A 26,714-nucleotide genomic window follows, 5' to 3' on the forward strand; every position below is an offset into this window, starting at 1 on the left:
CTACTACTACTACTACTGCATACATCAAGCGCACAATTGGAACGATTTATTCAAACTTCGGGAGTTACTGAAGGAATGGGCTGAAAGCGAAGTCGTGAAAGACTACAAATTCTGATAAGTGGGCTGATAGGTGCTGCTATTTCATCAAAAAGAAGTTTTCTTTTCGATCAAAAGTTTTCTTTTTCGACGAAACGTTCACAAATTTTGAGAATTTCCAGGCTCCCGTACCTAAAATGTCACCCGATATTTGTAAGAGCTTTTCAGCCGAAAAAAGAAATGTCACTCTTTGCCCGAGATGCCAAACTAAGCTTTAGAACTCTATTTCATCAGGGCCTTTTTCGAAAATGGCGTCTCTGCTTAACTACTAATCGCGAAAGACGATAAAATTACCACTTTATAAGGTTCCCCATCGTGAGGGCCTGTACCATTATGAAAGCTCACGGCAGTATATGTATCGCAGCATTTACATCAATATTGAATAAGTAAGGTCATGTTCGCTGATAATAACGATATTATCTAAAATAATATTTAAAGCTAACTATAATATTAACTAATAACTGATAATTGTGTTACTTTGTGCGCACAGAAGGGTCTCCGTCAGAACCTCAACCTCTTTTTTTTAACTATACCAATAATTCTGTTTTTGTTCCCACACAGTAGGCTGCTAGAGATCTTCCCTTACCCGAGTCAGTCTAGCTAACCTATCAGTGAGAATGCTTCCTGATTTTTATTTTATGGGTCACACTCAAAAATTTTGAGCTCGCTTCACGCAACACTGTCCTTCGGTGTAAAGAGATCCTACACTACTAATCACTGATACTTGGATTTCTCTCCACTGACTACAGAGTCACTAATATTGCCACTTTCATAGCGCTTATTCGTATGCGTGTTTTTAACAAGAACAGGCTGAGGTCCTATAATTATATAATGTGACCTTTTCAAGCCTTTTCATGTAATCAGCCAGCCACTGCTTCTGATTAAGCTTACGAAATTTGGCACTGGCTCTTCAGTTGTCGATATACTCCATGCATATATCTGTTCAATAGCTCACGTCAGGTCGCGGTTGGGCATTTCGCTTTTAAGCGAACTTGAGGTTCTTTTTTTTAGCCCAGTCACTTGTACAACTTTGGATACACTCGTCGCGATTTTTCGGGAATATTTGCATTTTCCAGCGAATATAGTTATTCAATGTTCATCACATTAACCAATATCGTGCTATTCTGTTACTTGGACCTTCTGACTGCTGAAGCCAAATGTAGGATGGGATTATGAAAAAGTAATGCGAATTGTGCTTTGACAAACGTGCACTGAACGAGTGGACACTGCCCTGGAGACAACGTTAAAGAATACGTATATATCTTTTTTTGTAGCTGCACTTATTTACGCTTTGCAAAATAAGTAAAGTGTTTTTTTTTTCAACTGTCCTTCGCACTTGAGTAACGTTTTTCGGTATAACAAAATAGTTTTAAGAATAAAACAATTGTTAAATTTGCATATCTTTTCCTTTGGGTTCCCTCCGCGAGGATTATTCGCTAGTTAGCTCGGTCGCATCTGACATCTCTGCGTCAGGCCCATAGCCTTTGTACACGATACCCACTGTAGTGTTTCATGGGCCTTTTCCTCATTTTGGTTGTTGCATTTATTGTCTCTTTCTCAATATTGCCCATAATACCAACTGCATGAAGATTTTATGTCTCGTACCACGCGAGCGTCATGAACATATAACTAATTGCATGTTTGTGTGTGTGCTCTGTTATGTGTTATTCTTCTCTCTCTCTCCATTCTTTTCTCTCCCTCTTTAAATCTTTCCCTTCTCGTTCCCTCTTGTAGGACAGCAAATCGTCTTTCCTGGTCTGGTTAACCTTCCTATTTTTCCTTCTCTACCATTTGTTCTTTTCATTTGAAAAGAATGCTCTTGAGGACTGTCCCATCCCGCAATCTTACTTATCTGCTTTCTCTGGTGTGCGACCTCAGCTACTACACGGTCTGTGAGCGCACTGAAGTTATACAAGGGGTTTTCCAACACACTGCATTTGGCTTCAATATGAGTTCGTCATATATATGAATTGATCTACCAAAATACCCACCGACCCAGTTATATACATTAGCCACGATGAACCTGGTGAGCGAGGCCCAGAAAACTTCATGTAAGATCGTTAGCTCCGAAGCAAGATTTACTCAAGCTTTTGGATTATGTTACCGAAACCCTCTTTTTTCAAACCTATAGTGAAAGTAGTGATTTCCTTTTCACGTTCTTTCTGTTCTTTCTACAGACTCAATTTATGAAGCAATTATAACCAGAATATACAAAACAGAGGGATATTGCAACCACCAATTCTAGCCGAGAGCCTCGTAACTATGGTCCTTCTCTATTTGCGTATTGCACAAAACTACAGACACTATGCAGAAACGTTGTGGAAAGGAAATACTTTATTTACATGAAATAAATACACTCCACCCCCCACAATGAGTGAATATGAAGAAAGAACAGGCGCGACGTTTAGGCTGAAAGAAAACAGCATAACAGATATAGAAGGTACACAACTGAAGAAATTGTTTATGGCTATGCTTTGATTCGGTGTGCCAATAAAGCACTAAAAGATGTCAATACATATATTTTTTTCACTTATTAGCACTAGCAACCAGGACCGCAATAGAAGCAGCTGTCTAAGGAAGTTGAATAGATTGTATTAAATTTGAGCTGATTCCCTGTAAGCAGTGAAAACCAGCGAGTCATGTAGCGCCGCTCCAATAAATTGGAAGTCCTTTTCGGTTTTCTGAAACCATCATGATGATTCAAAAACATTGACCTGGTTGCCTTCCCAGAGTTTCTTTCCCTTAATTCATCCCACGATTGTAAGCATAAAGGTCGAAGATCAGCCGACAAGTCCACATCTAATATTATGGTCTAAGTGAAATCTACTCCGTGCAGTAAAAACTGAAAAAAATTGCAACATTAAATTTTACTGAACAGCGCTCTGGTTACATGTCAATACCAGTCGTTGTAATTTCTTCTTGAATCATTGTTTTACTTAAAAGTGGCTGCCATGTACTTTAAATCCAATTTGTTGCTCACACGGGGAATTCAGGCCTAACGTTAGTATCTGTTACGAAAATGCACAAAAACTAGACAAGATAACATTTTAGAAATTACCTTATGCTTCTTATAACATTTTGGTGAGCCGGGCTTTTTTTCATATCATGTCATACGAATCAGTGCTTCTAACGAAAGCATCAGGCACTGAGACTATTTGTTTCTTTATTACCAATGTACTGCTCTCAGAAGTGAGTGACTTTGGTCAGAAATTTAGCTTGCTGGGGTATATATCTTACGACACTGTCATTGAGTCGTTAGCACGATACAGTGCAGTTCCAGAAAGCACTCAACAACAGATGCTTGTAGCAAATGCGCAATTGTACACGTAAGTATACGCGCAAGGGCAGTTTAGGCTTGAATAAATTTTTGTTTAACAATGACTGATAATGGTTGCGCAGAAGCCAGTGTTACCAACTAGCAGCACAATCACGTCACGCACATAAATAATACTATACTTCTTGACGCCTAACAAGCAAGTAAAAAAAAAGCAACGACATTCAAATAACATCGGTACTGATGGACACATACGCCACATATGCACGAAATAACAGAAAGCTCATTCGGTGCTGAAACGGGATCCGTCCGGCTTGCGTGGACCAACTTCATTCACCCTTCACAGAAGGGGTGTCGGCAAGATCCCAGCCAGATCGCTGCATGGCGAATGCTTCCTTCTTTCTGCCATCTGCCTTCCTCCGTTCCTTTCGTGACAGGTGACTTCGTTGCTACGACAAGGACATCAACCGAGTGCAGAAAAATTATAAAAGACAAAAGGGCAAGGCAAGAGGAAACTATAAACAATTACACGACAATCCGCCAACCAGCCACTATTTTGAACGTAGCTTATGGCGCGAAAAAACACGAGAGAAGCACAAGCGCTATAAGCTACGTTAAGAATGCGCCAACTCGCCCAAGAAGTCCCTCCGCTTTTTTTCTTGTTCTTTTCTTTTTTTACCACTACGTTTCCTTTACACACAGCCCTGCTCATGGCTGCCTGAGTGTCCGACACTGACCGAATGGCGTCACAGTTATGCGGCCACCTCAAGGACTCCGGAACCGGCGCTTTCCATTGTATGCCGGGGCCAGGCACGGTCAGAGGCGTGGCCGACACGCCATGCTCGTGAATGCCTAACGGCTCTCTTTTCTTTATGTTTTTTTCCTATACAGAACACACTTTAGTTCCTTGCATTCATTTCCAGAGCACTCGCCCGCGGCCGGCGCATTATTCCTGTCCCAAGGGTGTTCCCACGTTCGGCCGAAACGATCGGCGCGCCACCGTTCGAACGATCCGAGAAGCCGCTCGCTGCGCGAGGCACCACAGAACGCAGAAACGCCTCTGCATTTCAATCGTGTTCTGCTTCAATGTCCGGCGATAACTTTGTTCTTGCTTAAAGGCCGCGCGAAATTGAGCATCTATTATGAACTGCGATGACGGTGGCTGCCAATTAAGACGGCGTGGCCTCTGAAGCGAGAAAGCGTCGGCAGGGCGTCTCCCCCGCATGCCGCGTAAAACGTTACCGTATGCATTTAGCGGCCGGGTGGCCGAGTGGTAGAGGTAACTTAGATATACGCTTCCGAAACGAGTGGAGCGTGCGAATGCTCCGAGTGAAATGCAAAATCACGTGTCCCCGGTGAATAATGGTTGATTGTATTCGCTCGGTACAGCCCTGAGGCGCTGACGTGCCGGGCGGGTATGAATTACAGGCTCAATTTAAGAAACAAAGACACCTTCGTACCCGGAAGGAGCAGAAAATGGCTTGATGCCTGCTTTCTCCTTGATGTGTGTAGTAGGCTTTTACCCTACTTGATTGCCACGTTCCGGCACAACTGACTTCTTTTTGCGATTTCGCCCTTCTTCAGCTTTTTCATATTCTTTTAATCACTAGCCTCTTGGAAACAGTTTGTATAAATTGATACAGCAATGTTCCTCCCATACATGTTCCAGGTTCTTCCATGGAAATCACTTTTACGATTTACATACTATCGCTCGCCATTTCAGCCAATCTCGATAGAAAATAAGAAAGCAGCAGTGTGAAAAACGCTCCGTTAAATGTACAACACCTTCCCCCCCCCCCCCCCGTTTGCAACTGGCATAGGTTGAAAAATAGGGCGGCACGTGATTGCGAAGGTTACACTTGCTACGCTTGCACAGTATGGTGCAAGTCTATAACATGGCTTCCCACAGGTTCCACCGTAAAAAGAGAGTTAAAAGCCCTGCTGTTTACAGTGCAACATACGGCATATAATTCGTGACTCCTACATATTAATGCGTTTGTCTTAAACAAGCCATTCGAAGTCAGTACTGAGAAAATCTGAGAGCACGTTTTGATATCACAGGCTCAAAAATCTCGGTCTCCAATCAAAATAGAGCACCTGTGGTTCGTAACAAAAATTGCAGCTGTTTAAATCACAGAGTGTCGGGAAAGCTAGAAGTAATGTTCCCATTTTTGCAGTTTGGCGTATGCGTCTTGTTCAAGATTCCTATGCTTTCGTATCCCAGTGGTTTGTTTGACACGAGGCGCACATGGCATATAACGTTCATGTAATTAAGCGATTCATGTAGATGTCAAAGGCCATCGCATTTGTAATTTCACATACGAAGTAAAGATATTCTAGCAATGTTTTGGAAATAGAAACATTTCTTTGCTTTACCGGCGCGCTTGTATCATTTGTACCTATTTCCAAAATTTCACTGTATAACAATGCTGTTTTGAAGAAAAGAATGTACCAGTTCTCATTACTTTCTATTCCATTGTTTGCTTCATATAAGGTTAACCCATAGTGCAACAGAACAACGTAACTTTGTTTAGATGCGTCTTATTAACAAGAAAGCACTTCAGCAGTGCATCTTCAGTGAGGCCACGCCCATGTCATACGTCGACTGATGCTTTCTTCCAAAGCAACCAACATTGCTTGGGTTCAGCCGAGAAAATTACTACAGATGGCCTTTGATATCTGCACGCACACGGGGCGCGTGATGTCAGTAACATGACGTGAAGTCCACTGTGCGGCGACGATCGATGGTGACTGTGGTTCCGCTGGCCGTTTCAGAGGGAAGCGTTTTCTGTGGAAATGTGTTTCTCTGTCGCTTCTGCGCCTCCGTGTCTTGAGAGTTTTCATCTGGTGCTCTTATCGGAGTAGCCATTTGTGTCCAGGACTACTCTCCTCGCTTTCTCGCTCTTTTTCACTCCTGTTGTGTCAGTGAAAATGGATGGTGTCCCAGTCCTGTGTGTTCTGCTCTCCTAAAACTGTCGGTAACTGAAATGAAAACAATACAACATGTAAGGCAGACTGAAGTCATCGTTCTCTTTCACTCTCTCACTTTATTACACATAAAATATGCGCACAAAACGTAACAAGATATGCGTGAATACTTCGTTGTGCACTGTCCATGAACATTGCATTGTCAGTGTGGAAGTAGTTTGTTTGTCCATCAAATTTTTGATACTGGATGTTATTTGGCCTACGGTTCATTTATGAAGTGGCCTGAGCACAATATTCGGTGCGAAAACTCGCCTTGTTTGCAGAACGCCGGCTTTCGTGCCAATAGTAAGTGGGAAGGTGGGGAAAAAGTGGGATTGTTATAAGGAGTTTGGAAAATGAGTTAGGACAAGGAAGTATTCAGATGACAAGACAATTACTGTACGTTATCTAAACCAGAAAATGCAAGTAGATATAAGCTTGCAACACAGCCTCTGCGCTCCGCTAAGCTCGCCACCGGTGACTATATGGCAGCTTACCTGAGCGCACAGACCTCGATGTGAAGCCTCTGAATTTTGCAACGACATGCAACATAGTGAGCTTGCCCTAATGAGAAGACGGTTAGTGGAAGCATGAGTATGAATACGCATAACGTGGTCAACAAGAAGTGTCAATAATTGGCGATAACTATCAAAATGCTATATACAAGAATGTACGGTGTAACTGTGTCCGCTCCTTCGAAGATTGTGAAAACGCTGCCTATGAAAACACGGACGGTTTCTTCCACAACTGCATAAGTAACTAGCCGATTATAGCACGTGATTAGTATTTAAGCTAAAAAAAGAGTAGTTTCGCATCCGACCGATAACGCGAATTAGGTGGCGAGGTGTTTTTGGTCTCTGAAATATTTTTGGTATGGCATTGACTCAAATAGAGCATAATTTGCTAAATATACTCGTCTTCACCGCGTCGATCATTCTGAGAAGGAACGTGGAAGTAACAAAGTGAGGTAAACCTTTAATGCATAAAAACCTATTCACCGTTTCCTTCGTGACATCGCGAGGGCTGATTCTCATTTTAATGCTCGGCATTGTACAGTTTCTTTCTGCCTGATAACATTATGCCCAAATAATTTATGACGAAATCATCAGAATATATAACTATCAAAGAACATACAGCGTCCTTGAAATGCAGTGCATTTTTTTCCACTCCAGAATGCCCACGTTACACCGCTATAGGATTATTGTCCAGGAATACAACTGCGAATTATGGCTGATATAGTGCCAGTAACATTGACTTATTAATCCTACTTTGTTTGATTTGCATTCCTAGAGGCCTGTTTATCTCATATTTTTCAGTCGCTTTTCTGATTTCTGTGATATTGAAGGCACGGCTGTTTGTTCCCTAGTGAGGTGATCTTAGAAGAAACGAAACTTTGGCAAATCAAACAAGAAAGCATTTCAGTTGATATAGACCTATCGAGCTTGAAAGAGACAGAAAAAATGTTGTTGTGTAATGTACGGGTTGTGACTACCAGTGGACGCGATGCTTGTAAAGCTTACGGAATGGCGCGTAGAACACGCGCTAGAATCACTATTCGCTACACGTGCGTCGCAGCACTTGATAACAACGTGAGCACAGGACAGAGTCACTGCTGCGCAAGAAATCATGGGAGTTGAATGCCGAGCGTGATGAGAGCTATAGCACGGGATGAGAACGGAGCATTTCCGGACGCCCATCATGGGAGATGCCGGTGACGACTTTATCCCGTGCCGATGTTGTACGACAGGAGTGATGCGTCAAACAAAGGCAGCGCCTTTTCCTCAACTTGCCCTTGCGCTGGTGCGCCTTGACCACTGGGCTGGTAAAGCTGCTGCGGGGCTTGTCCTTGCGACGGTGCGCCTTGACCACTAGGCTGGTAGAACTGTTGCGGTAGACTCGGTACAGCGTTCGCTGGCGATGCTGATGATGAAGAGGTCTTCTTCTTCAGGTACGGTTCTTCGTACTTCTTGGGGTCGTACAGGCCGTGGTCGTACAGTTCTGGCTTGTACGAGCCGTCGTCGTTCTCTTCTTCATCATCCTTCTTGAGTGACTTCGTCTGTGGCTGCTCGGGATACACTCCGGCTCTCTGCACCGGATAGACGGGCAGTTGAGGTGCCGCCTGCGCCGTTCTCGGAACGTAAGAAGGAGCCTGCTGCAGGGGAGGCCTGAAGGAGTTGTAGAGCGGGACTTGACCGCCACTGCCTTGCTGAGGAGTGAAGCTAGGTGGGGCCCTGAGCTGGGCTGGCTGTTGAGGAAGGTACACAGGGGGCCTCTGAGACGCTGGCGTAGTAATAGCAGGTGATCCGTATGGAGAGAAGCCCTGTTGCGTGCTTGCAGCACCAGGAGCGCCACCAGCAGGAGCGAACTGCTGCTGCGGTGGAGGCCGTGGGATGAACTGCTTGAGGAAGTCGGCGAAGTTAGGCTTGTTGGCGGCTTTCTGGGCTTCCTGGGCAAATATATTGGCGATGCTGACCTTAGGCTGGGCCTGTTGTTGCTGCAGGTATTGGGCCGGAACGTATTGCTTTCCTGGAGCAGCGGCAGTCGGTGCGGTGGCGAACGGTGAACCACCAGGCCTGGAAGCCGCTGCAGGTGGGTAGGTACCGGGCCTGACAAGAGGGAGGGGATAGCCGTGCTGCTGAGCGAACGTAGGGTAACTGGCTCGCTGAGAAGTGGCAGCTGGAAGCTGGAGACCCGCGAAAGGCCTGGAGGGCTGCTGGGGAGCGGGAGACTTCGCGTTGAATGAAGGTGCATACGGGCTTGGTCTTGCCTGAACGACGTTAGGCGCATATGGTACGTAGCCAAAGGTAGGAGGTTGCCTGGGCGCCGACTGTGGGGCGCTCGAGGGAGGTCCCTGGAAAGGTGATACAGCTGTCGGCGCGGGCTGGCTCGTAGCAGCTGCGGACCTCTGCTCGGTCAGGTGGTGCTTAAAGTAGTCTGGGAAGGCGAGGTTCTCGACGGGCAAGTTTGCAGCCAGGCGCAGCACAGGCACATGGGATGCACCAAGCGAGGGCTGGGAAGGAGGAGCAGCAGGTTGGAACTGAGGATACACTGGAGGTCGGTACTGGGCAGGTGTTCTTGGGGGTGCGTCGGTGTAGCTTGGAGGTTTGTACTTGGTTTCGGGGCTGGAAGCGGCTGGAGCCGGAGAGGGAGCAGGGGCGGGAGCGGGAGCCGGGACAGATGGGGCCGGTGCTGAGGAAGAGGCTGACACTGTCTGCTGTATGTGTTCGGGGATAGTGTCCTTCGGCGCTCCTTCTTGGTAGATGTCGCCTTCGGCTTTGAAACCGTCCTTGCCCGCGGTGTACTTGATGATCCTCTGACGACCGGATGCGTCGATGAAACCGTAGGAGCCCTTCACCGTACCGTCGGGAAGCCTGGTCTCCTCGCGGAAGCTGCCAGTCTTGTCGGAGCCCTTTCCAGTGTCGTAACCGAACTTGTAGTCTCCCTCCAGCTTGGCGCCAATGCTCACATAGTGCAGGGGGGCAGCTTGGAATACAGGCAGCTTCGCCTCCTCCGTCTTAGTGGAGCTTGCAGATGACTGTGATGTGGACTGAGACTGGGGCTGCTCCAGAGCTTGTGCCTTAGGCTGTGGCTGCTGCTGTGGAGGCGGCTGGTATTGTTGCGGCTGTGCTGGTGGCTGGTATTGCTGCGGCTGCACTGGCGGCCGGAATTGCGGTGGCTGCACCGGTGGTCGGAATTGCGGCTGATATTGCGGCTGAGGTGCTGCTCTCGGAACGTAGCTCTGCAATAGACAACGTGGAATAATCGGTCAAGTAAACTTTGCACATGCCCTCAAAAATTAAGAAACTCGCAATATCAATGTAACGTTCGGTCCTAGAGTGGATGTTTGCAACATCTTCTTACATTTCTATGCGCTAACCACTGCTAATGAAGTCAAAAGTAGTTAGGCGTTTTTAAAGCACTCTGTCCTACAGGTTGTCAGCTAACGTAGTGACTCTTTGACTAATACTTATACTCGTTTGCATAAGCGCGAAATTAACTTAGAAGTGTGGCAGCTTGGGCTAGTTGTTATGGCATGACGATAGTTATAGAATGAGAACAAAGCGACACAGAGACTCCTTCGTGTCCTTCTTGTCTCTGTGTCGTCATTTTGTTCTCGCGCTATAACTATCGTCGCGACATCAACATTGCATCTCCAGGAATGTTAGACAAAGGTGATGCGACGAATTTATACATTTACTTTTCCGAGGACGTAGTGCTACATGTCGCGTGAAGGATGTACAAGTACACCAGGCTTAATACACGGTTTGACCCATTGCTACTGGCCCGACAATTATGCCGAAAGGTTGTGGTGCTGGCCAGCGTATTTAGAATATGCCCGAAGCCAAACAATAGGGGGGGGGGGGGCACCGCAGCTAAATCGTTCCCTGCGTTAGTGATCCAACCACCGGCGTTTACATTTTTCATCGTGAGTCGATTCGGACCAGAGAATCTACCGGTGAACCTACTGAGCGCATTAACACAATTGCCCCTTTTACTGTCTTATCGTTGTTTAGGTGGGTGCGACGCGCTATACATGTGATGAAACACGACGCCATCAAATTCACCAAAACGCGGCTCTTGTCTCAATGAAGGATATGTGTTATGCTATAAACCCGTACGTTGCTAATATGGCAGTAAATTAAGCATATTTATAATGCACCCTAAACAATAAATTTCGGTGACCATGATACTGCTCACCTAAAGCTATAGTCCAAGTTTTTTCACTGCTGTTCGGGCGCTATATTAACATAGAAAAATGTTGCTGTGCAAAATATGCTTGAACTTGTTAATGCATGTTCTTGTCACCTTACAAAAACAAATAAACTAACTGTTTCAAATAGTGAGAATGGCTAAGTGTGATAACTTCCCTTCGACAAATTATATATGTTTAGTGGCACGCACAGGTAAAAGCCACGGCCATTATGGCCATTGCGCATTAAACAAGTAATGGATGAACACTAGAAACCTTAGTACTAGTAACATGCTCAATTGTGAGGATCACAACACGCCTACCTCAATAATAACTGCATTAGTCATCATTTTCTTAAATTCACTGTCTATCTCAGGAGTGTTTGCTAATCGCATGCCGCCCCACGGCGGTGGTCTATTGGCTAAGGTACTCCGCTGCTGACCCGCAGGTCGCGGTATCAAATACCGGCTTCGGCGGCTGCATTTCTGATAAAAGCGGAAATCTTGTAGGCCCGTGTGCTGAGATTTGGGTGCACGTTAAAGAACACCAGGTGGTCCAAATTTCCGCAGCCCTCCACTATTGTGTCTCTGCTCAGATTTGGGTGCACGTTAAAGAACCCCAGGCGGTCCAAATTTCCGTAGCCTTCCACTACGGCGTCTCTCATAATCATATACTGGTTTTGGGACGTTAAACCCCACATATCAATCAATCACATGCCTGATGGACATTACTCCACTCTTGATAGAGAAACGACAGAGCCAGTTGTCAATGAAGGTACGTTACTACGGTATGCCACGAAAACATTAAGTGAAGAAAACGCAGCCACAACGGCCCCAATCGTTTATTGGTTGCGGATCTCGGCTGCTGAGCCCCAGGTCGCGGGTCCAATCGCGACCACGGCATTCACCTTTCGATGAAGCTGAAATGCTAGAGGTTGGTGCATGCAGACATCTGCGCCCGTTAAAAGCACCGAAAGGCACAAATATCCAGAGATATCCACTACGGACGTGCATCATAATCATGTCGTAGTTTTGGTGCGCCAAGCCTCAGAAGCCATTGTTATTAAAATGCAGCCGCACATTGAAATGACCCAGGAGAGCTGAGAGAGAGCTCCTTAAAGCGCATGTAGGGTTTTTTTTAACCTAATAAATGGCATAAGTATGGTGATGTCATTATCACTGTCTTAACGCGCAGTGAAAGAACATGTGCGTATGAACACGCCGTCCGGATTTTATCACTTCCACAGCTGCTCATTCGCCCGTCCATAAATAAAAATATATGTGGTATTTCCTTGTAGGAACCCAACATTCGAAATTAAGGCCTAGAGCTTGTCCTTGAAAGCATGTTCAATTTAATCTTGAAAGTACCGACTGATGTCTCTGTCAAATGTCACGACCCCGTGGCACTATATTGGACGAGGCCGGTCATGGAACAGGAATTCAGCTGTTCGACTTGCGTGTAGCCGCCACAGTGATGCACAGTGTTAGCATTACTGCAAGCTTAAAAGGGGCATTCTTTAACTGCTGGCGCTGCAACATACGCTTCACTGGTGTGCAAAATTGAGAGAAAATGCAACATGGCGGGTTTTCTTGTTTTATTCCGCCATGAACACTAGTTAAAGGGGTCCTAAACCACCTCTGAAACCACGAAGAACAAGTGCGGTATTATTTCCAGACGTTTGCCGTCTTTTGCGACACAATTCGTGACGCCATCTGTTTGTTGACGTGACCTCAGGATCAAATAGGCTCCCAGTTGGTCGATATAGAAGAAAGAGACCTGTTGTGAATTGTCGCCTGTGGCTGTTTTGTTGTTCGTTCTGCCTTGTCTCGCAAGGCTATCGTGCGCGATAAACTTATTTCGCTTCATTTTCTGTGCATGAAACTGCGCAAGTGGACGTAGTCTCGTGTAGTCGAGAAGTGAGAAATCCTGCTGAAAATTACTTCTTTGCAAACTAGTTCTTTAAATGCGAAGCGTTTCTTAATGAACTTTGGCGACTTTGAGCCCATCTATCTATCTATCTATCTATCTATCTATCTATCTATCTATCTATCTATCTATCTATCTATCTATCTATCTATCTATCTATCTATCTATCTATCTATCTATCTATCTATCTATCTATCTATCTATCTATCTATCTATCTATCTATCTATCTATCTATCTATCTATCTATCTATCTATCTATCTATCTAGCTGCCTAGTACTTCTAGCTCTCCTGGTCGTTTCGATAATAGTATCGATACTAAACGTGGTATGGCGTAACATGACTGCATGACGAAGACATTTACTAGTCATAACATGAAAATCATGACATATATGTCATGAATGTCATGATTTGTATTTCATGTTCCTGCAGCTCTTGCGGTTGTTTCATTCGCATGGCATGTTGCAGAATTGGTATTGTATGACATGATTGCATGTCGAACACAAGCGACAGACCCTAAAATGAAAATTATGGCATGCGTGTGATGTAACAACATGACTACATCCGACGCTCATGACGCGCTCGCGCCCGTTTCGCTAGCGTCACATATACCAAATTTGATATGACGGTACGTGAATGGCTGGCGAAGATAAACGACACATCCAAACATGATAATCATGACATGGAAGTCATGTACGGCATGATTTACCTCCACCTCATAACGTTGTGCTGATTTCAAAGTGACAAATCGACAATTCTCATTCGTGATTCGCACTTCATCAATTCCCTCTATACGTGGGATCTGCTAATTTTTTCTTTTCCTTCTCTCCGCTCTTTCTCATCTTTCTTGTCTCCTTCCCTAATCGCCCAGTGTAGGATAGCCAACCGGATGTCCTTATGATTACCCTCCCTGCCTTCTGCCTTTTGTTGCTGCCTTCCTCTTTTATTCATACTTGAAAAGTCGACTTGCAGTGCAAGCTGGAAGAAAACGACAAGGGAGGCAGAAAAGGGCGCAGAATAAAGAGCGTTGAAGTACACAAAATGTCATAATGAACTGGGATCTGTCCTGCCTCCTTTTCCTTTTACGTTCAGCTTGCGAAGCTAGTCAAGGTTTCATGAGAAATAAATCTTGACTGGCTGAACGCCTAGTGCTGGCTGTTCCAAATGCTTTCGGAAGGAACAACTGGGGAAGACGGGATAGCGCTCGTGGGACGGGTAATGGTGGCGGGAAAAACCACTGTCTGACCTACGAACTCGGCGTCGTTTATGGGCCCTTTAAGTATACAAGAACTTCAGTTCTGTTGTAACTTGTTTGCTCTCGAGACGCTTAGGTGTGCATCCCCTCAGCTATTCCAAAAAAAAGGGGGGGGGGGAACTAAGAATGGTCCCCCTGTAAGGAAAATGAACAAGTAAAGAAAAGCATATTGAAAACTGAAGCAAGTAAAGGCAGAACCACAACAACCAGTTTGTTTGTCGGAGTTCACATAGCAATAGAACGGTCACTCTCGCACTTCTGTTCAAATTCTACCAACTTCATACGCAATAACGTATCACATGATGTAAGGCTGCTGAACACAAGCGCTGGTTAAGTGTAGTGCCCTCTGAGAAGTCTCTCTGGACGATGTTATTCACGCCATGGTTGAAGTTTTTTCTGTACTGCGAAGGGTGGCCTGTCCGAGCCTTTTATCTCGTGTCTTCATCTCCTTTATTGCCGCAGCCAACTTTAATCATGTGTATTAGTCACGCAGATTTATCTAAAGCATGGGGGGAGGGTATTTGTCAATGCTCGTACATGCGTTTGTATGTGTTAGTGTAAATACCTACATATATATTGCTAAAACATCAGCAGAGGTTGAACTTCACAAACCCTCTGCAGAATACACAAGCATTGTGTGTACAGTATAGCGTTCCTACTTACAACACCAGCCGACGCTGAAGGCGGAAGACCTTGTGGTTGGTAACCCTGCGGCTGGAATCCCTGCGAGACGAAGGGCTGCCGCGGTTGCGTGGGTGGGATCACCTGTTGCGGCACAAACCCCTGCGGCAGCTGAAATCCCTGGGGTCTGCCCCCACCCTGTTGAGGGGCTGCGGCGAGTCCCGAGCCGTACGGTTGGAATCCCTTGTAGCCGCCGTTGAGGGGCGGTGGACCCTGGAGGTATTGCTGCTGGGCGGCGCACAGGGTCGCCGACACAGCCAGCAACCACGATGCCACAATCTGCGCAGAGGAAAAATAGGAAGATATGATAAACTGTTGTTGGAGGAAGTCTGTCCTCTATTGTCGTTACTGTTTAGCTGTATTAACATAAAAATGATTAAAGGAAAAAAAGAATACATGTTTGTATATCTTACGCTGAAGTGGCTTTTCAGCAAAAGATGTATACCGGTTCACTATCACACACTTCACATTCGCTCGTTTGTTATTGAAATATTCACAAAGAATCTCGTAAAGTTAACGGATTATACAAGGCGTACTGACAATTTTATCTCTAACAGAAATAATGATGAGAAACTGTTATTTTTATATACGCTGTAAGCATGCGCTTTCATCTAGTCAATGCGGCATCACAACACAGTATAGAAACATTCGCAACACTTCACGGCAGTTTTTTTACGGTGCCCAGAAAATATTCACTAAATTGACAAACAGGGAAAGGTAGCAAACTGAGCCACCGGCATCGTGTGCACTATAACTCACACTCTCTAGGAAATCTGTGTGCGCACTTGCGAACTTCCATTGTGACGCCCGTATTTACGTGAAGAGCACCTACGTGGTAACGAGCACTTACCACACGTATGACTTTAAGTCTTCGTAACAGAGCTATGTAAAATAGGTTGGATCAACGCGCGATGTTTATGAACTCCGTATTTCGTTTATCTGCATTACGATAGTGCGGGTCTGTGAAGAGAAAACGATGACGCATTCCGCGGGCAATTTGAACTCGGTAACGATCATTGGAACACCTACCGAGCTGCTCATCATATTGTAACGGATATAACAACCTCACAACCGGGACGTCCTATTTACAAGGTTTAATAAGGGCGAACTTGTGCCCAAAGCCAAAAGAACTACACAGTAGCTGGGAGAAAGCAGCGAACGCTCGTCGTCCTCTTCTTCTCTTCTTTTTCCGCTGCTCGGTAGCAGCTCGTGCACAGGCTGGGCCGGCTCGTGCCTTCCGGCGGGCTTCATGAGTCGTAGCGATGCCGTCAGCGTTCCTCTTTTAACAACGTCTGCGTTGTACTGCGCCTTAACAATTCCTCGTGGCATTATCCCCCCTTTCAAGCGGCATCGCCCCGATGCTTGCGATGAGGCTGTTTTTTTTTTTTTTGTGTGTGCAAGTTTGTAAAAATGAGGTTGCAGTACGTCAAGGTATTGGGGTGGCTAGGTTTGGAGTCGGTCGTAGTACGGTTTCATCCGTACAATGTGTACACGCTCCGTGGGATTGCGTCGCCTCGAATGCAGGTGGCCTGCAGGCTTGACTTCGTAGACGAGGTCATTGTGTCGCTGTACGATCTCGTAGGGGCCAAAATACCGTGAAATGAGTTTTTCGGAGAGGCCTCGTCGTCGTACTGGAGTCCATATCCACACTTTGTCGCCAACGTCATATCGCGTGTCAAGTCTTCCTCGGTTGTAGCGGTCGGCATCGATGCGGTGTTGGTGGCGTATTCGGTATCTTGCTAACTGGCGGGCTTCTTCCGCTCTTTGTAGAAAGTCGTCAAGATCGGGGGGGTAGTCATCTTGGTCTATTGGTAACATAGCATCCAGTGTTGTGGTAACAGCACGACCGTAAACTAGTTCAAATGGGGTGATTTTGGTGGTCTCTTGCACAGCCGTATTGTAGGCGAAAGTGACGTATGGTAAAATTTCGTCCCACTTTTTGTGCTCGACATCCACATACATGGATATCATGTCCGCTAAAGTTCTGTTAAGGCGTTCGGTCAGGCCATTGCATTGAGGATGATATGCAGTGGTTTTCCTATGAACAGTGTGAGTCATGTTGAGCAGGCACTTCAAAAGTTGCGCCGTGAAAGCCGTTCCGCGATCGGTGATTACAACCGTTGGAGCGCCATGTCGCAGGACTATTTTGTGTACGAAGAATTGGGCCACTTCTGCTGCCGTTCCTCGTTCCAAAGAGTCTGTTTCGGCGTATCTAGTTAAATAATCAGTGGCCACAACGATCCATTTCTTGCCGAGTAAAGATGTCGGGAAGGGTCCAAGGAGGTCCATTCCAACTTGGCGGAAAGGCGCTTTCGGTGGATCTATAGGTTGTAGAAGGCCCGCTGGTTTAGAACGTGGTGTTTTTCGTCTTTGGCACTCGCGGCATGTTTTGACGTAGTGTTGCACTGAAGCTAGTAGCTTGGGCCAATAATAATGGAGACTGATCCTTGCAAGCGTTCGCGTCACACCCAAATGTCCAGATGTGGGCTCATCGTGACACGCTCGAAGTATTTCTTGTCGCATAGTTGCTGGAACGACAAGCAGGAACTTTTCGCGGTTGGGCTTGAAGTTTCTCTTGTAGAGAACGTTTCCTCGGAGGCAGAACAATGCGAGGCTTCGAGAAAATATACGGGGTACTTGTACGTCAATTCCTTGCAGGTGTTCGATAAGCGGGAGTAATTCTTTGTCTGTACGTTGGAGTTCGGCTATTTGAGTGGTCTCGACAATTCCTACGAACGGAAAGTCGTCTTCTTCTGATAGTGGTGTGTCTGTAGGAGCCCGTGACAAACAGTCGGCATCGGTATGTTTTTTGCCAGATCGGTATACGACGGTTATATCGTATTCTTGCAGTCTGAGGCTCCACCTTGCTAGTCGTCCAGATGGTTCCTTTATGTTCGCCAGCCAGCAAAGCGCATGGTGATCGCTGACTGTCTTGAATGGTCTACCATATAGGTACGGCCGAAATTTACTGATGGCCCAGACGACGGCAAGGCATTCTTTTTCCGTGGCCGAATAGTTTGTCTCTGCTTTTGTTAGAGTCCGACTGGCATAAGCTATCACTTTTTCTTCACCTTTCTGCCACTGTATTAGAACGCATCCAAGGCCGATGTTACTGGCATCTGTGTGTATTTCCGTGTCGGCTGTCTCATCAAAGTGAGAAAGAATCGGGGGGTTTTCTAACCTCTTTCTCAATTCGTTGAAGGCGCTTTGTTGCTCGTTTTGCCACTGGAAAGGCACATCTTCTCTCGTAAGTCTCGTTAAGGGTTCTGCGATCTTTGAAAAATTTCTCACAAATCGTCTATAGTACGCACATAGACCTAGAAATCTCCGTACTGACTTTTTGTCTGTTGGCACCGGAAACCTTGCGACGGCGGCCGTCTTATCAGGATCAGGGCGAACACCTTGGGCGCTGACGACATGCCCAAGAAAACGAAGCTCTTCGAAAGCTAATCGGCACTTCTCTGGCTTGATTGTCAAATCTGCCGAACGGATTGCCTCTAACACTGACCGAAGGCGCTTGATGTGCTCCTCAAATGTAGCCGCGAAGATGACCACGTCGTCTAGGTACACTAGGCAACACTGCCACTTCAATCCGGAAAGCACAGTGTCCATCATGCGTTGGAACGTTGCCGGCGCACAACAGAGACCAAACGGGAGAGCCTTAAATTCGTAAAGTCCGTCCGGGGTAACAAAAGCAGTCTTTTCGCGATCACGTTCATCAACCTCGATCTGCCAGTATCCACTTTTCAGATCTAGTGATGAGAAGAACTTGGCACACCGAAGTCGATCTAACGTGTCGTCGATGCGTGGAAGGGGATATACATCCCGTTTAGTCACAGCATTCAGTTTCCTGTAGTCGACACAAAACCGTAGCGTGTTATCCTTCTTCTTGACAAGCACCACGGGAGATGACCACGGGCTGTTAGAAGGCTGGATAACATCATCTTCAAGCATTTCTCGTACCTGCTTCTTGATGACTTCCCTTTCCTTAGGGGAAACACGATACGGGTGCTGGCATACCGGCCTGGTTGTCTCGTCCGTTATGATCCTGTGTTTTGTAATGCTCGTGCGCCGTACCTTTGAACTGTTGGAGAAACAGCTGCCAAATTCCCGCACGAGGTCGTATAGCTGTTGACGTTGAATCTCTGAAAGATTAGGATTTACGTATATTGTGTCGCAGGCATCAGATGGAAGTTTCACATTCGGTGACGTCGTTTCAAGACTGCATATTTCTGTCACTTCACAGAACTCATGAAGAAACGCTATTGCCGTCCCTTTTGCGATGTGCTGGAATTCGTTACCGAAATTCGTCAAGAGGATGTCTGTGCATCCGTTTCGCAGCTGGATAATCCCTCGTGCCACACAAACGCCTCTTTTCAAGAAAACATCCACGTTGCTCTCCGCCACACCCTCGTAGTCGCTGAATGCATCATTATGCACGAGAACCATTATACTGCTCCGTGGCGGTACAGTCACATCATCGTCGACGACGCGCAGTGGAGTGGTACATCGTTCATCTGATCGTGCTACCTTTAAAGCTTGCTCCGTCGAAAAGGACACGCTCGACCTCTGTAAATTGATAATCGCACCATTAGCTTGTAGGAAATCCATTCCCAGTATCACTTCTCTCGAGCACACAGGCAGGACGACAAAGTCACCGACGTAAGTGAAGCCCCGTATCATGACCCTTGCGGTACATCGGCCGGAAGGGGTTATGAGGTGACCACCTGCAGTACGTACTTGAGGTCCACCCCATTCGGTCAGAACTTTCTTGAGTCGCTTCGCTAATTCGTAACTTATCACAGAATAATCCGCACCAGTATCGATCAAAGCATTGAGCTCTAGTCCGTCAATCACCAACGGCAAGTCTGAAGTAATTTTCTCTGTACTGCACTCCTTTACCTGGAAACAGTCGTCGTTATCAGGCTCGTACCGCAGTGGAGGATCTTCACATCCCAAGTCGCCAGCGGCCTCGCCTCCACAGGTCGCCCTCTTCAGTTTCCCGGATTTGGGCTAGGCGAACGCTGCCTAGACGTGCTTGGGAAGGGACGTGGGCTAGACGAGCGGTAGCGCATAGGGGATGGTGAGCGTGGTTGATGACGACGAGGCGGGTCAAATTCCCGACGTGAGCATAGGTATTCTTCAATCTCGGAAGGTCTTTCGCCGTTTCGCGGACACGGTGCATTGATGGCGAATCCCCTAAGACCAGCTTGACGATATCGGCAGAATCGGTACAGGTGGCCAGCCTCTCCACAGTGGAAACACAAGGGCCTACGTGTGGCATCTCGCCACACATCGCTCTTCCGTGGCATCATCTCTCTCGCACGAGGTGGAGTGCGTGTTGCCTCTACGATTTCAGGCGGGCTGCGCATTGTCTGCACATAAGTACTTGGTGTCTCGATCGGCGAACAGTGCAGAGTAGGTCGCCTGAGCACCTCGGAGTACGTTACCGCCCGTCGTGTCGCCGGCACATCACTCCGCGGCTCCCGCATGGCCTGTCGAATTTCGTCTCGGACAACTTCAGCAAGAGACAGCTCGGGGGTGACATCAGGTGACTGCAGTTTCCTTAATTCTTCCCTGACAACAGACCGGACGAGCTCGCGCAATGTGTCAAGATTATCCACGACGCCTGCTGAGTAGACTCCTGCGGATGCACCGGCTACGTCGCGGTTGTACTGTCGGGCTCTCTGCTGAAGCGTCGTTTCGATGGTTGTTGCTTCCGACCGAAACTCAGCAACAGTACGGGGCGGATTGCGGATGAGTCCCGCGAACAATTCTTGCTTTACCCCGTGCATGACGTGGCGCACTTTCTTGTCTTCCGTCATGCCAGGATCAGCTCGCTTGAAAAGGCGGGACATGTCTTCGATGTACATCGCGACAGTTTCGTTCGTTCGTTGAATCCGTGTGCGGAGAGCTGCTTCCGCCTTTTCCCGGCGATCACTGTTGGCGAACGTACTCAGTAGCTGCCGCCGAAACTCTTGCCACGACGTCAGAGATGCCTCGTGGTTTTCGTACCACACTCGTGCAGAGTCTTCCAACGCAATGTAGACGTTACGCAGCTTGCCTTCCTCGTTCCACTGATTTAGATTTCCCACTCTCTCGAAATGCTCTAACCAGTCTTCGGCGTCCTCGTATGGGTCACCATGAAACACCTTTGGGATGACCGGTTGGCTTACGATGAGATGTGCCGGCGTAACTTGGCTCGTCATGGTGGTGGCGGCGCTTGTCTCCGTCACCGATGCCCTTGATACAGAAGGGAGTGGCCCAAATTCTGGCAACTCTCCTCGGATACGGCGGCTGACTCGTTGGTGCACCGGTGTAAGCTCCACTGGTTGCGGCTGGTCAGTGCTTGGACTTCGCTCTTGCGTGGGGCTCGGAATCATGTACCCAGCGCCTCCACCAGAAAATGTAACGGATATAACAACCTCACAACCGGGACGTCCTATTTACAAGGTTTAATAAGGGCGAACTTGTGCCCAAAGCCAAAAGAACTACACAGTAGCTGGGAGAAAGCAGCGAACGCTCGTCGTCCTCTTCTTCTCTTCTTTTTCCGCTGCTCGGTAGCAGCTCGTGCACAGGCTGGGCCGGCTCGTGCCTTCCGGCGGGCTTCATGAGTCGTAGCGATGCCGTCAGCGTTCCTCTTTTAACAACGTCTGCGTTGTACTGCGCCTTAACAATTCCTCGTGGCAATATACGCACATGTTTCCGTTTTAATATGTTGAATACCATGCTAATACGACTTAAACTATTAACGCGAGAGCTGGGCTAGTTGGTATCATGAATAATATGAGATGACACTAGCGAAATGATTATGTATTATTTCTGGGGTTTTACATGCCAAACCATGTTATGGTTATGAGAGACGCCGTACTAGACGGCTCCCGATATTTTGACCATCTCGTGTTCTTCGTCGTGTGCTCACATCGCACACTACACGGGTCTCTACCACTTCGCCTCCATTGAAATGTGACCGCCATGGCCGGGATCGAACCCGCGAACTTCGGGACAGCAACTGGGTACCCTAGCCACTGTTCCACCGAGGCGGACTTGCGAAAAAGGAGACGGGTTTGATGAGAAGAAGCACTAGGTACACTATAGACTTCAAGTAAGCTCTTGTATGCAACACTGAAATACAGGTAGACACAAATTGAGACCCGTATGCACCCATGGGTACCATTGAACCACATTGCAATCTATGTGTCTTCACAACGTGTTGGGAGTGAGTAACTAAAGGTGGAAGAAGAAGGCAGACATGTCACCAGTCTCTGTTTTTTTTTTTACAGTACCCTTGAGTACACGTGGTTTTCAATTTGTGTTTGTATATACTTGAGTGGCGCATGTAAAAAAAAAAGATTTGTTGGAGTCTAGCGTAGTCTTGTGTTTCTTCTCGTCGCCATCTCGTACTTCACTAGTACCACGTCATGTTATGAACGAAATGTACGTGTTATGATTCAACGCGGAGACCTCTCACATCAGGAGGAAAACATTTGCAAAACAACCAAATTTTTACTGAAAATGACGATAGAGACGAAACGCATCAAAACGTCGAGAAGCGTCCATGTAGCAATAATACGTGCTACATCACGATGCGAACCTAGGCAGTCACAGCGACTCTCACACGGACACAAACGAACTGTTCCCTTCTGCTTGGCTGTGAAACCGGTAAAAACGAAGGACGGCTAGAAACGGGGGGCCGTTTCAATGCAAAAACTGGTCCACCGGCGCCATGATCTTAGGTTTGCGTCTCTAACGCGAGATGGCGCCAGCTACCTTAAAGCGCACGCGTATTATATTTACACCGTCCTGAGGGCTTAAAAACATCGGAACTCCCTTTTGTTTCTTCTTACATAATCAAAAGGGGTAACTAGACGTAATCATTGTCCAACCGCAAATACGAAAATGCTATAGCAAGTGCATATTGGATGTTTGGGTTTCTTGCTTTTCCTCTTCAGATTTTCATAATGCGTTTTCGATGAAAATAAGTGCTGCTGCCGGTACTTGATGCAGTGTAAAAGTGTGGATGGGCCAATGCTGTGTACGCTTTAATAATTACTGCAGGCGAATGTTGATGCAGACACAGGCATCAATTTGTATTGTGACTTACGCTAAAGGTCACTAAAGTAATCATTCAAACAACTGTGTTCGCTACAATTTATTTCACGGTACTGAAATCGCGAACTTTCCCAAGAAGAGCTGAAATATAATACATGTATATAGCACGGAAAAATACTTATTCAGAATGAAATGTCGCTATACATAGATTCTTCTGAAAATTCACCGCAGCCCATGGGCCCTTTCCTTAGCAATAAATGTTTACATACGTAATTGAGCAATTTATTTTATCACCGACCCAACTGAAGGGAATAAACATCTCATGGTATTTCTGAGATAACGAGCATTACCCTAAAAAAACTCTTTGCCATGACAAAACTTTGAAGCTTCACTGCATGCTTTTACTGTAGTGCAGCAAAGCAAACTCTTTTTAGGGTTTGCGTTCGACATTTTTAAAACACACGCAAAAAATAAAACTTTCGATAAAGTTGTGAGGAAGTTTAATATCCAGATACAAAATTTACAAAATTCATGCTTTACCTTGGCGAAAAGTGTCCCGGTAAGCTTGCGAGGCCCAGGAAAAATAATCTATAGAATCAAATATTTGGTTTTCTACAGTATTATAAATATTTTTTGCTGCGGCTTCATCATGTGTTTTCGCGGTTTTTTAAGCTTACCTCAATTCATATTATCAAATTTTACTCACAACAAAATAAACCAAGTAACACTAACGTGTCACAACCAGCCTTCAACCAAAAGAGTGCTTCACACACCGGATAAATGTTATGTGACAAAGCCAAACTCTTGAGGTGCGTTCGTGTAATGTACATTACAATAAAGTAAATTAGGTTTACATAGTACGATTTCATGCAAACAGACAAATACATATAGCCGAATCTCTCGTGGCTAGAGTTCTGTGCATCTGTATATGTGTAGAACAGGTGTACGTGGACATCTATAAAACATGTAGGTGGCGGGAAGGATTTTATGTGAAAGAAAAAAGGGTGGTTCGAAAGGGTGGTGATAATATAAATTATATAATGCGCATGACGCCAATGAACACTACTTTCGTTGTCATTATTTCCTCTCACGACAAGACAATAAACCATTCTTGTGATGGTTTTCACTTTGTCCCACCGCCTTATACCAATAAGAAAATTAACTCTTTTTATACAAAAACGTAATAGGTTGATACATATACCTGGATAGTGGACACCCGGAAACTCGATTCTCGCACTTCTTGCTGCCTGGACATTAAATTAGTTTTTTTTTCTCACCATCGCTAATCCACCCTCGATAGCGCGTATGCGTGTTACGTGAAATTGTACATGCCATAGTATGAGCGACCTATTTTTTGCAGTCGCATCCATCTTGCGGACAACTGGAAATAAGGTTCTCGCTTGAGACCAACCCGGACAATGTAGCCGGCAAGTGCTGAAAGAGCGGCCGGTGTAACTTGATTCCAACTAATCATTATCCGCAAACAGGTTGCTTTGCTGTCACTGTTCACCCTTACTCAACTGATACGCAGACTGTTATTTTTCTTCCCCTTCTTCTTTCTTGCTATTTTTTCCCTCAGTGAGGCGCCATTCGTTCCCGGCGCGTGCCTCGACCAAGAAAAACCTGAAATTTCGTAGCGCGATTTCTCCTTTGTCTCGCCGTGTAGGTCACTGGGAAGGTCGCCGCGTTGTACAGATGATTGCGATAACGGCGTGCCAAGAAGACCGGACGGGCGTGCCTTGAGAGTCGGTGATTCCGCAGCCTTTTTTGGCGCGGAACCGGACTGCGCTAACCTGAATTCGTTTACCACGTCCTCCGGCAATCGCGAACCACCTAGTTGTTTTCTCGCACAAATATAACTGCCCATTATTGTTACAGGTGATTCGAAGTTGACAGCACGCTCTCATCAGGAACAGCAAATAATTTGCTGCTTCTCGACGATCTGTAGCTTTATTACAGATTGATGCATTTTGTTTTTTTTTTCTTGTTTTTTTTAAAGAAAAGCACTCTAACGCGTATTTTTCGTGTGCCTAGGGAATTTGCAAGTACGACAAAAGCTGACACTCTAATCACGTCGATTGATGAGAGACCATTGTCAGATGCGTCTTTTATTTGTCATTTATCGCTACAGTTGTCTCCCATCCCTCTTTTCCAGATAGGGTAGCAGCCCGGAGTGAACTCTATGTGTTGGGTCAACCTCCCTGCTGCGATACGGGTAACAATACTCTTTCTAGGTGTACCCGGATAGCCACCCTACAATTAGTGGCCTAGGTGTACCCGGACAATCACCCTACAATTGGTGAGGGTGAATTGTTAGTATTACTGGAAAAATAGATAGGAAAGTGAAAACAAGAGGTATGTAAGACAGTAACGAGTCATGAGAGGGACTCTCTAAGTAATGAATTTGAATCACTGTTGTAAAGCAACGTTGTGTTTTGAAGAAGAAAAAAACACAGCATATTAACAGGGTGAATGATGTTGAGTAAGACGAAGCGTCCACCCGTCCATCCGTCTGTGCATGCATCCATGCGTCCGATCATGTTCGAGAATGCTAACGGCGCGTGGGTAATACCGACGAGACGCGAACCAATGAAGCCGAGCGCAAGCGTCTTCAACGCACCTGCCGCTCGGCTCCGTCCATTACCCACCAACGATTCGCCACGTACGGTGACTATCCAGGAGACAGAGAGGCACTCGTTTGCGCACTATGCAGACGGCGCGCAGGTACCACCGATGAGATGCGAGTTAAGGAAGCCAAGCGCAAGCGTCTGGAAACACGTAGTGGTATAATCAGCGTGGACAATTGTATTGCCTCAGGCAAGCTGGCCGACGTTAGCATAGAAGGACCTATATTTGTCAAAGGCAAATTCTCGGAGTTTAACACGTCCCAAAATCACCATATAATTATGACGGATGTCATAGTGAAAGGTTCCAGAAATTTCCACCACCTGGTTTTCCTTAACGTGCACCAAAGTCAAAGTACACAGGGCTCAGGCATTTCGGTCTCTGCCGAAAATGCTGCCGGCGCAGCCGGTATTTGATCCTGCGACCACACCTACTACAAGATCATTGCGAGTCACGCTGCTCTATGTAACTGACTCCTCGTAAAATCACGTGCATAATAATCATCATTCAGCATAATCATGATTATTCTGATCGCTATCGTCGTCATCAAGTTCATTTTAGTTTTATTTACTTCTCATCCCCATAGGGTCGCGTGATATGCGTGACGCATACCATACTATTACTGCTACTACTACGACTACTACTACTAATCATGATGCTGCTGCTACAATTACTACTACTATTACTAGCGTGACGACCGAACAGGGCAGACCGAGACAGCCCGCCTGTGAAAACGCGGATCATAATCGTGTATACTTTGAGAGGAGCACTCGTAAATTTGTTTCATTGATTTTTTACCTCGTGCACGAAGCGCCCACCGATGCGGCTGCATTTCACTCTCCGATGCTTTCGTCCATCGCACACGGCAACGATTTCTACATAACTAAGAAACACGAAGGCCAATGGCAGAACTTTCACGTCATCAGGCTACTCTGGAAGCTGGCGGGATTCAAGCAGCTAAACTGCCAGCAGTGTCTAAAGGGCATCTCGACCGTGGGTGTGGTCGCGAGCAGTCGCCCTTGAACGTACCCTCGTTGTCGGACGAGAAATAAACGCGAGAAATTCCATCGCGTGGCGCCGGCCGGCACATTTTGACGCCTTTTCGCTTTTCTTGCGCGTGTCGTCTGCGTCTCCCCCATGGGGTGGGCC

The 26,714-nt window shown here is 46.4% G+C and overlaps 1 protein-coding gene across 3 annotated transcripts in view; it reads right to left on the bottom strand.

The window, feature by feature from the left end:
- Positions 1–2,408: 2,408 nt before the first annotated feature.
- LOC119170753 (uncharacterized) overlaps positions 2,409–26,714 on the bottom strand; it is a 90,000-nt gene continuing 65,694 nt past the window's right edge. The window contains exons 2-4 of one of the 3 annotated variants that reach the window (XM_037422019.2): positions 14,871–15,167; positions 8,128–10,076; positions 2,409–6,352 (exon numbers count right to left, since the gene is read on the bottom strand). In XM_037422019.2, coding sequence (XP_037277916.2) covers positions 6,337–6,352; positions 8,128–10,076; positions 14,871–15,167 — 2,262 coding nt within the window. In that variant the 3' untranslated portion in view covers positions 2,409–6,336. Of the gene's footprint in view, positions 6,353–6,397; positions 10,077–14,870; positions 15,168–24,272; positions 24,293–26,714 lie in introns of those variants that run through there. The other 2 variants (XM_075890326.1, XM_037422010.2) reach the window with 2 other exon arrangements.

Source organism: Rhipicephalus microplus, chromosome 3, assembly GCF_043290135.1.
Source record: "Rhipicephalus microplus isolate Deutch F79 chromosome 3, USDA_Rmic, whole genome shotgun sequence".
Classification (NCBI taxonomy): domain Eukaryota; kingdom Metazoa; phylum Arthropoda; class Arachnida; order Ixodida; family Ixodidae; genus Rhipicephalus; species Rhipicephalus microplus.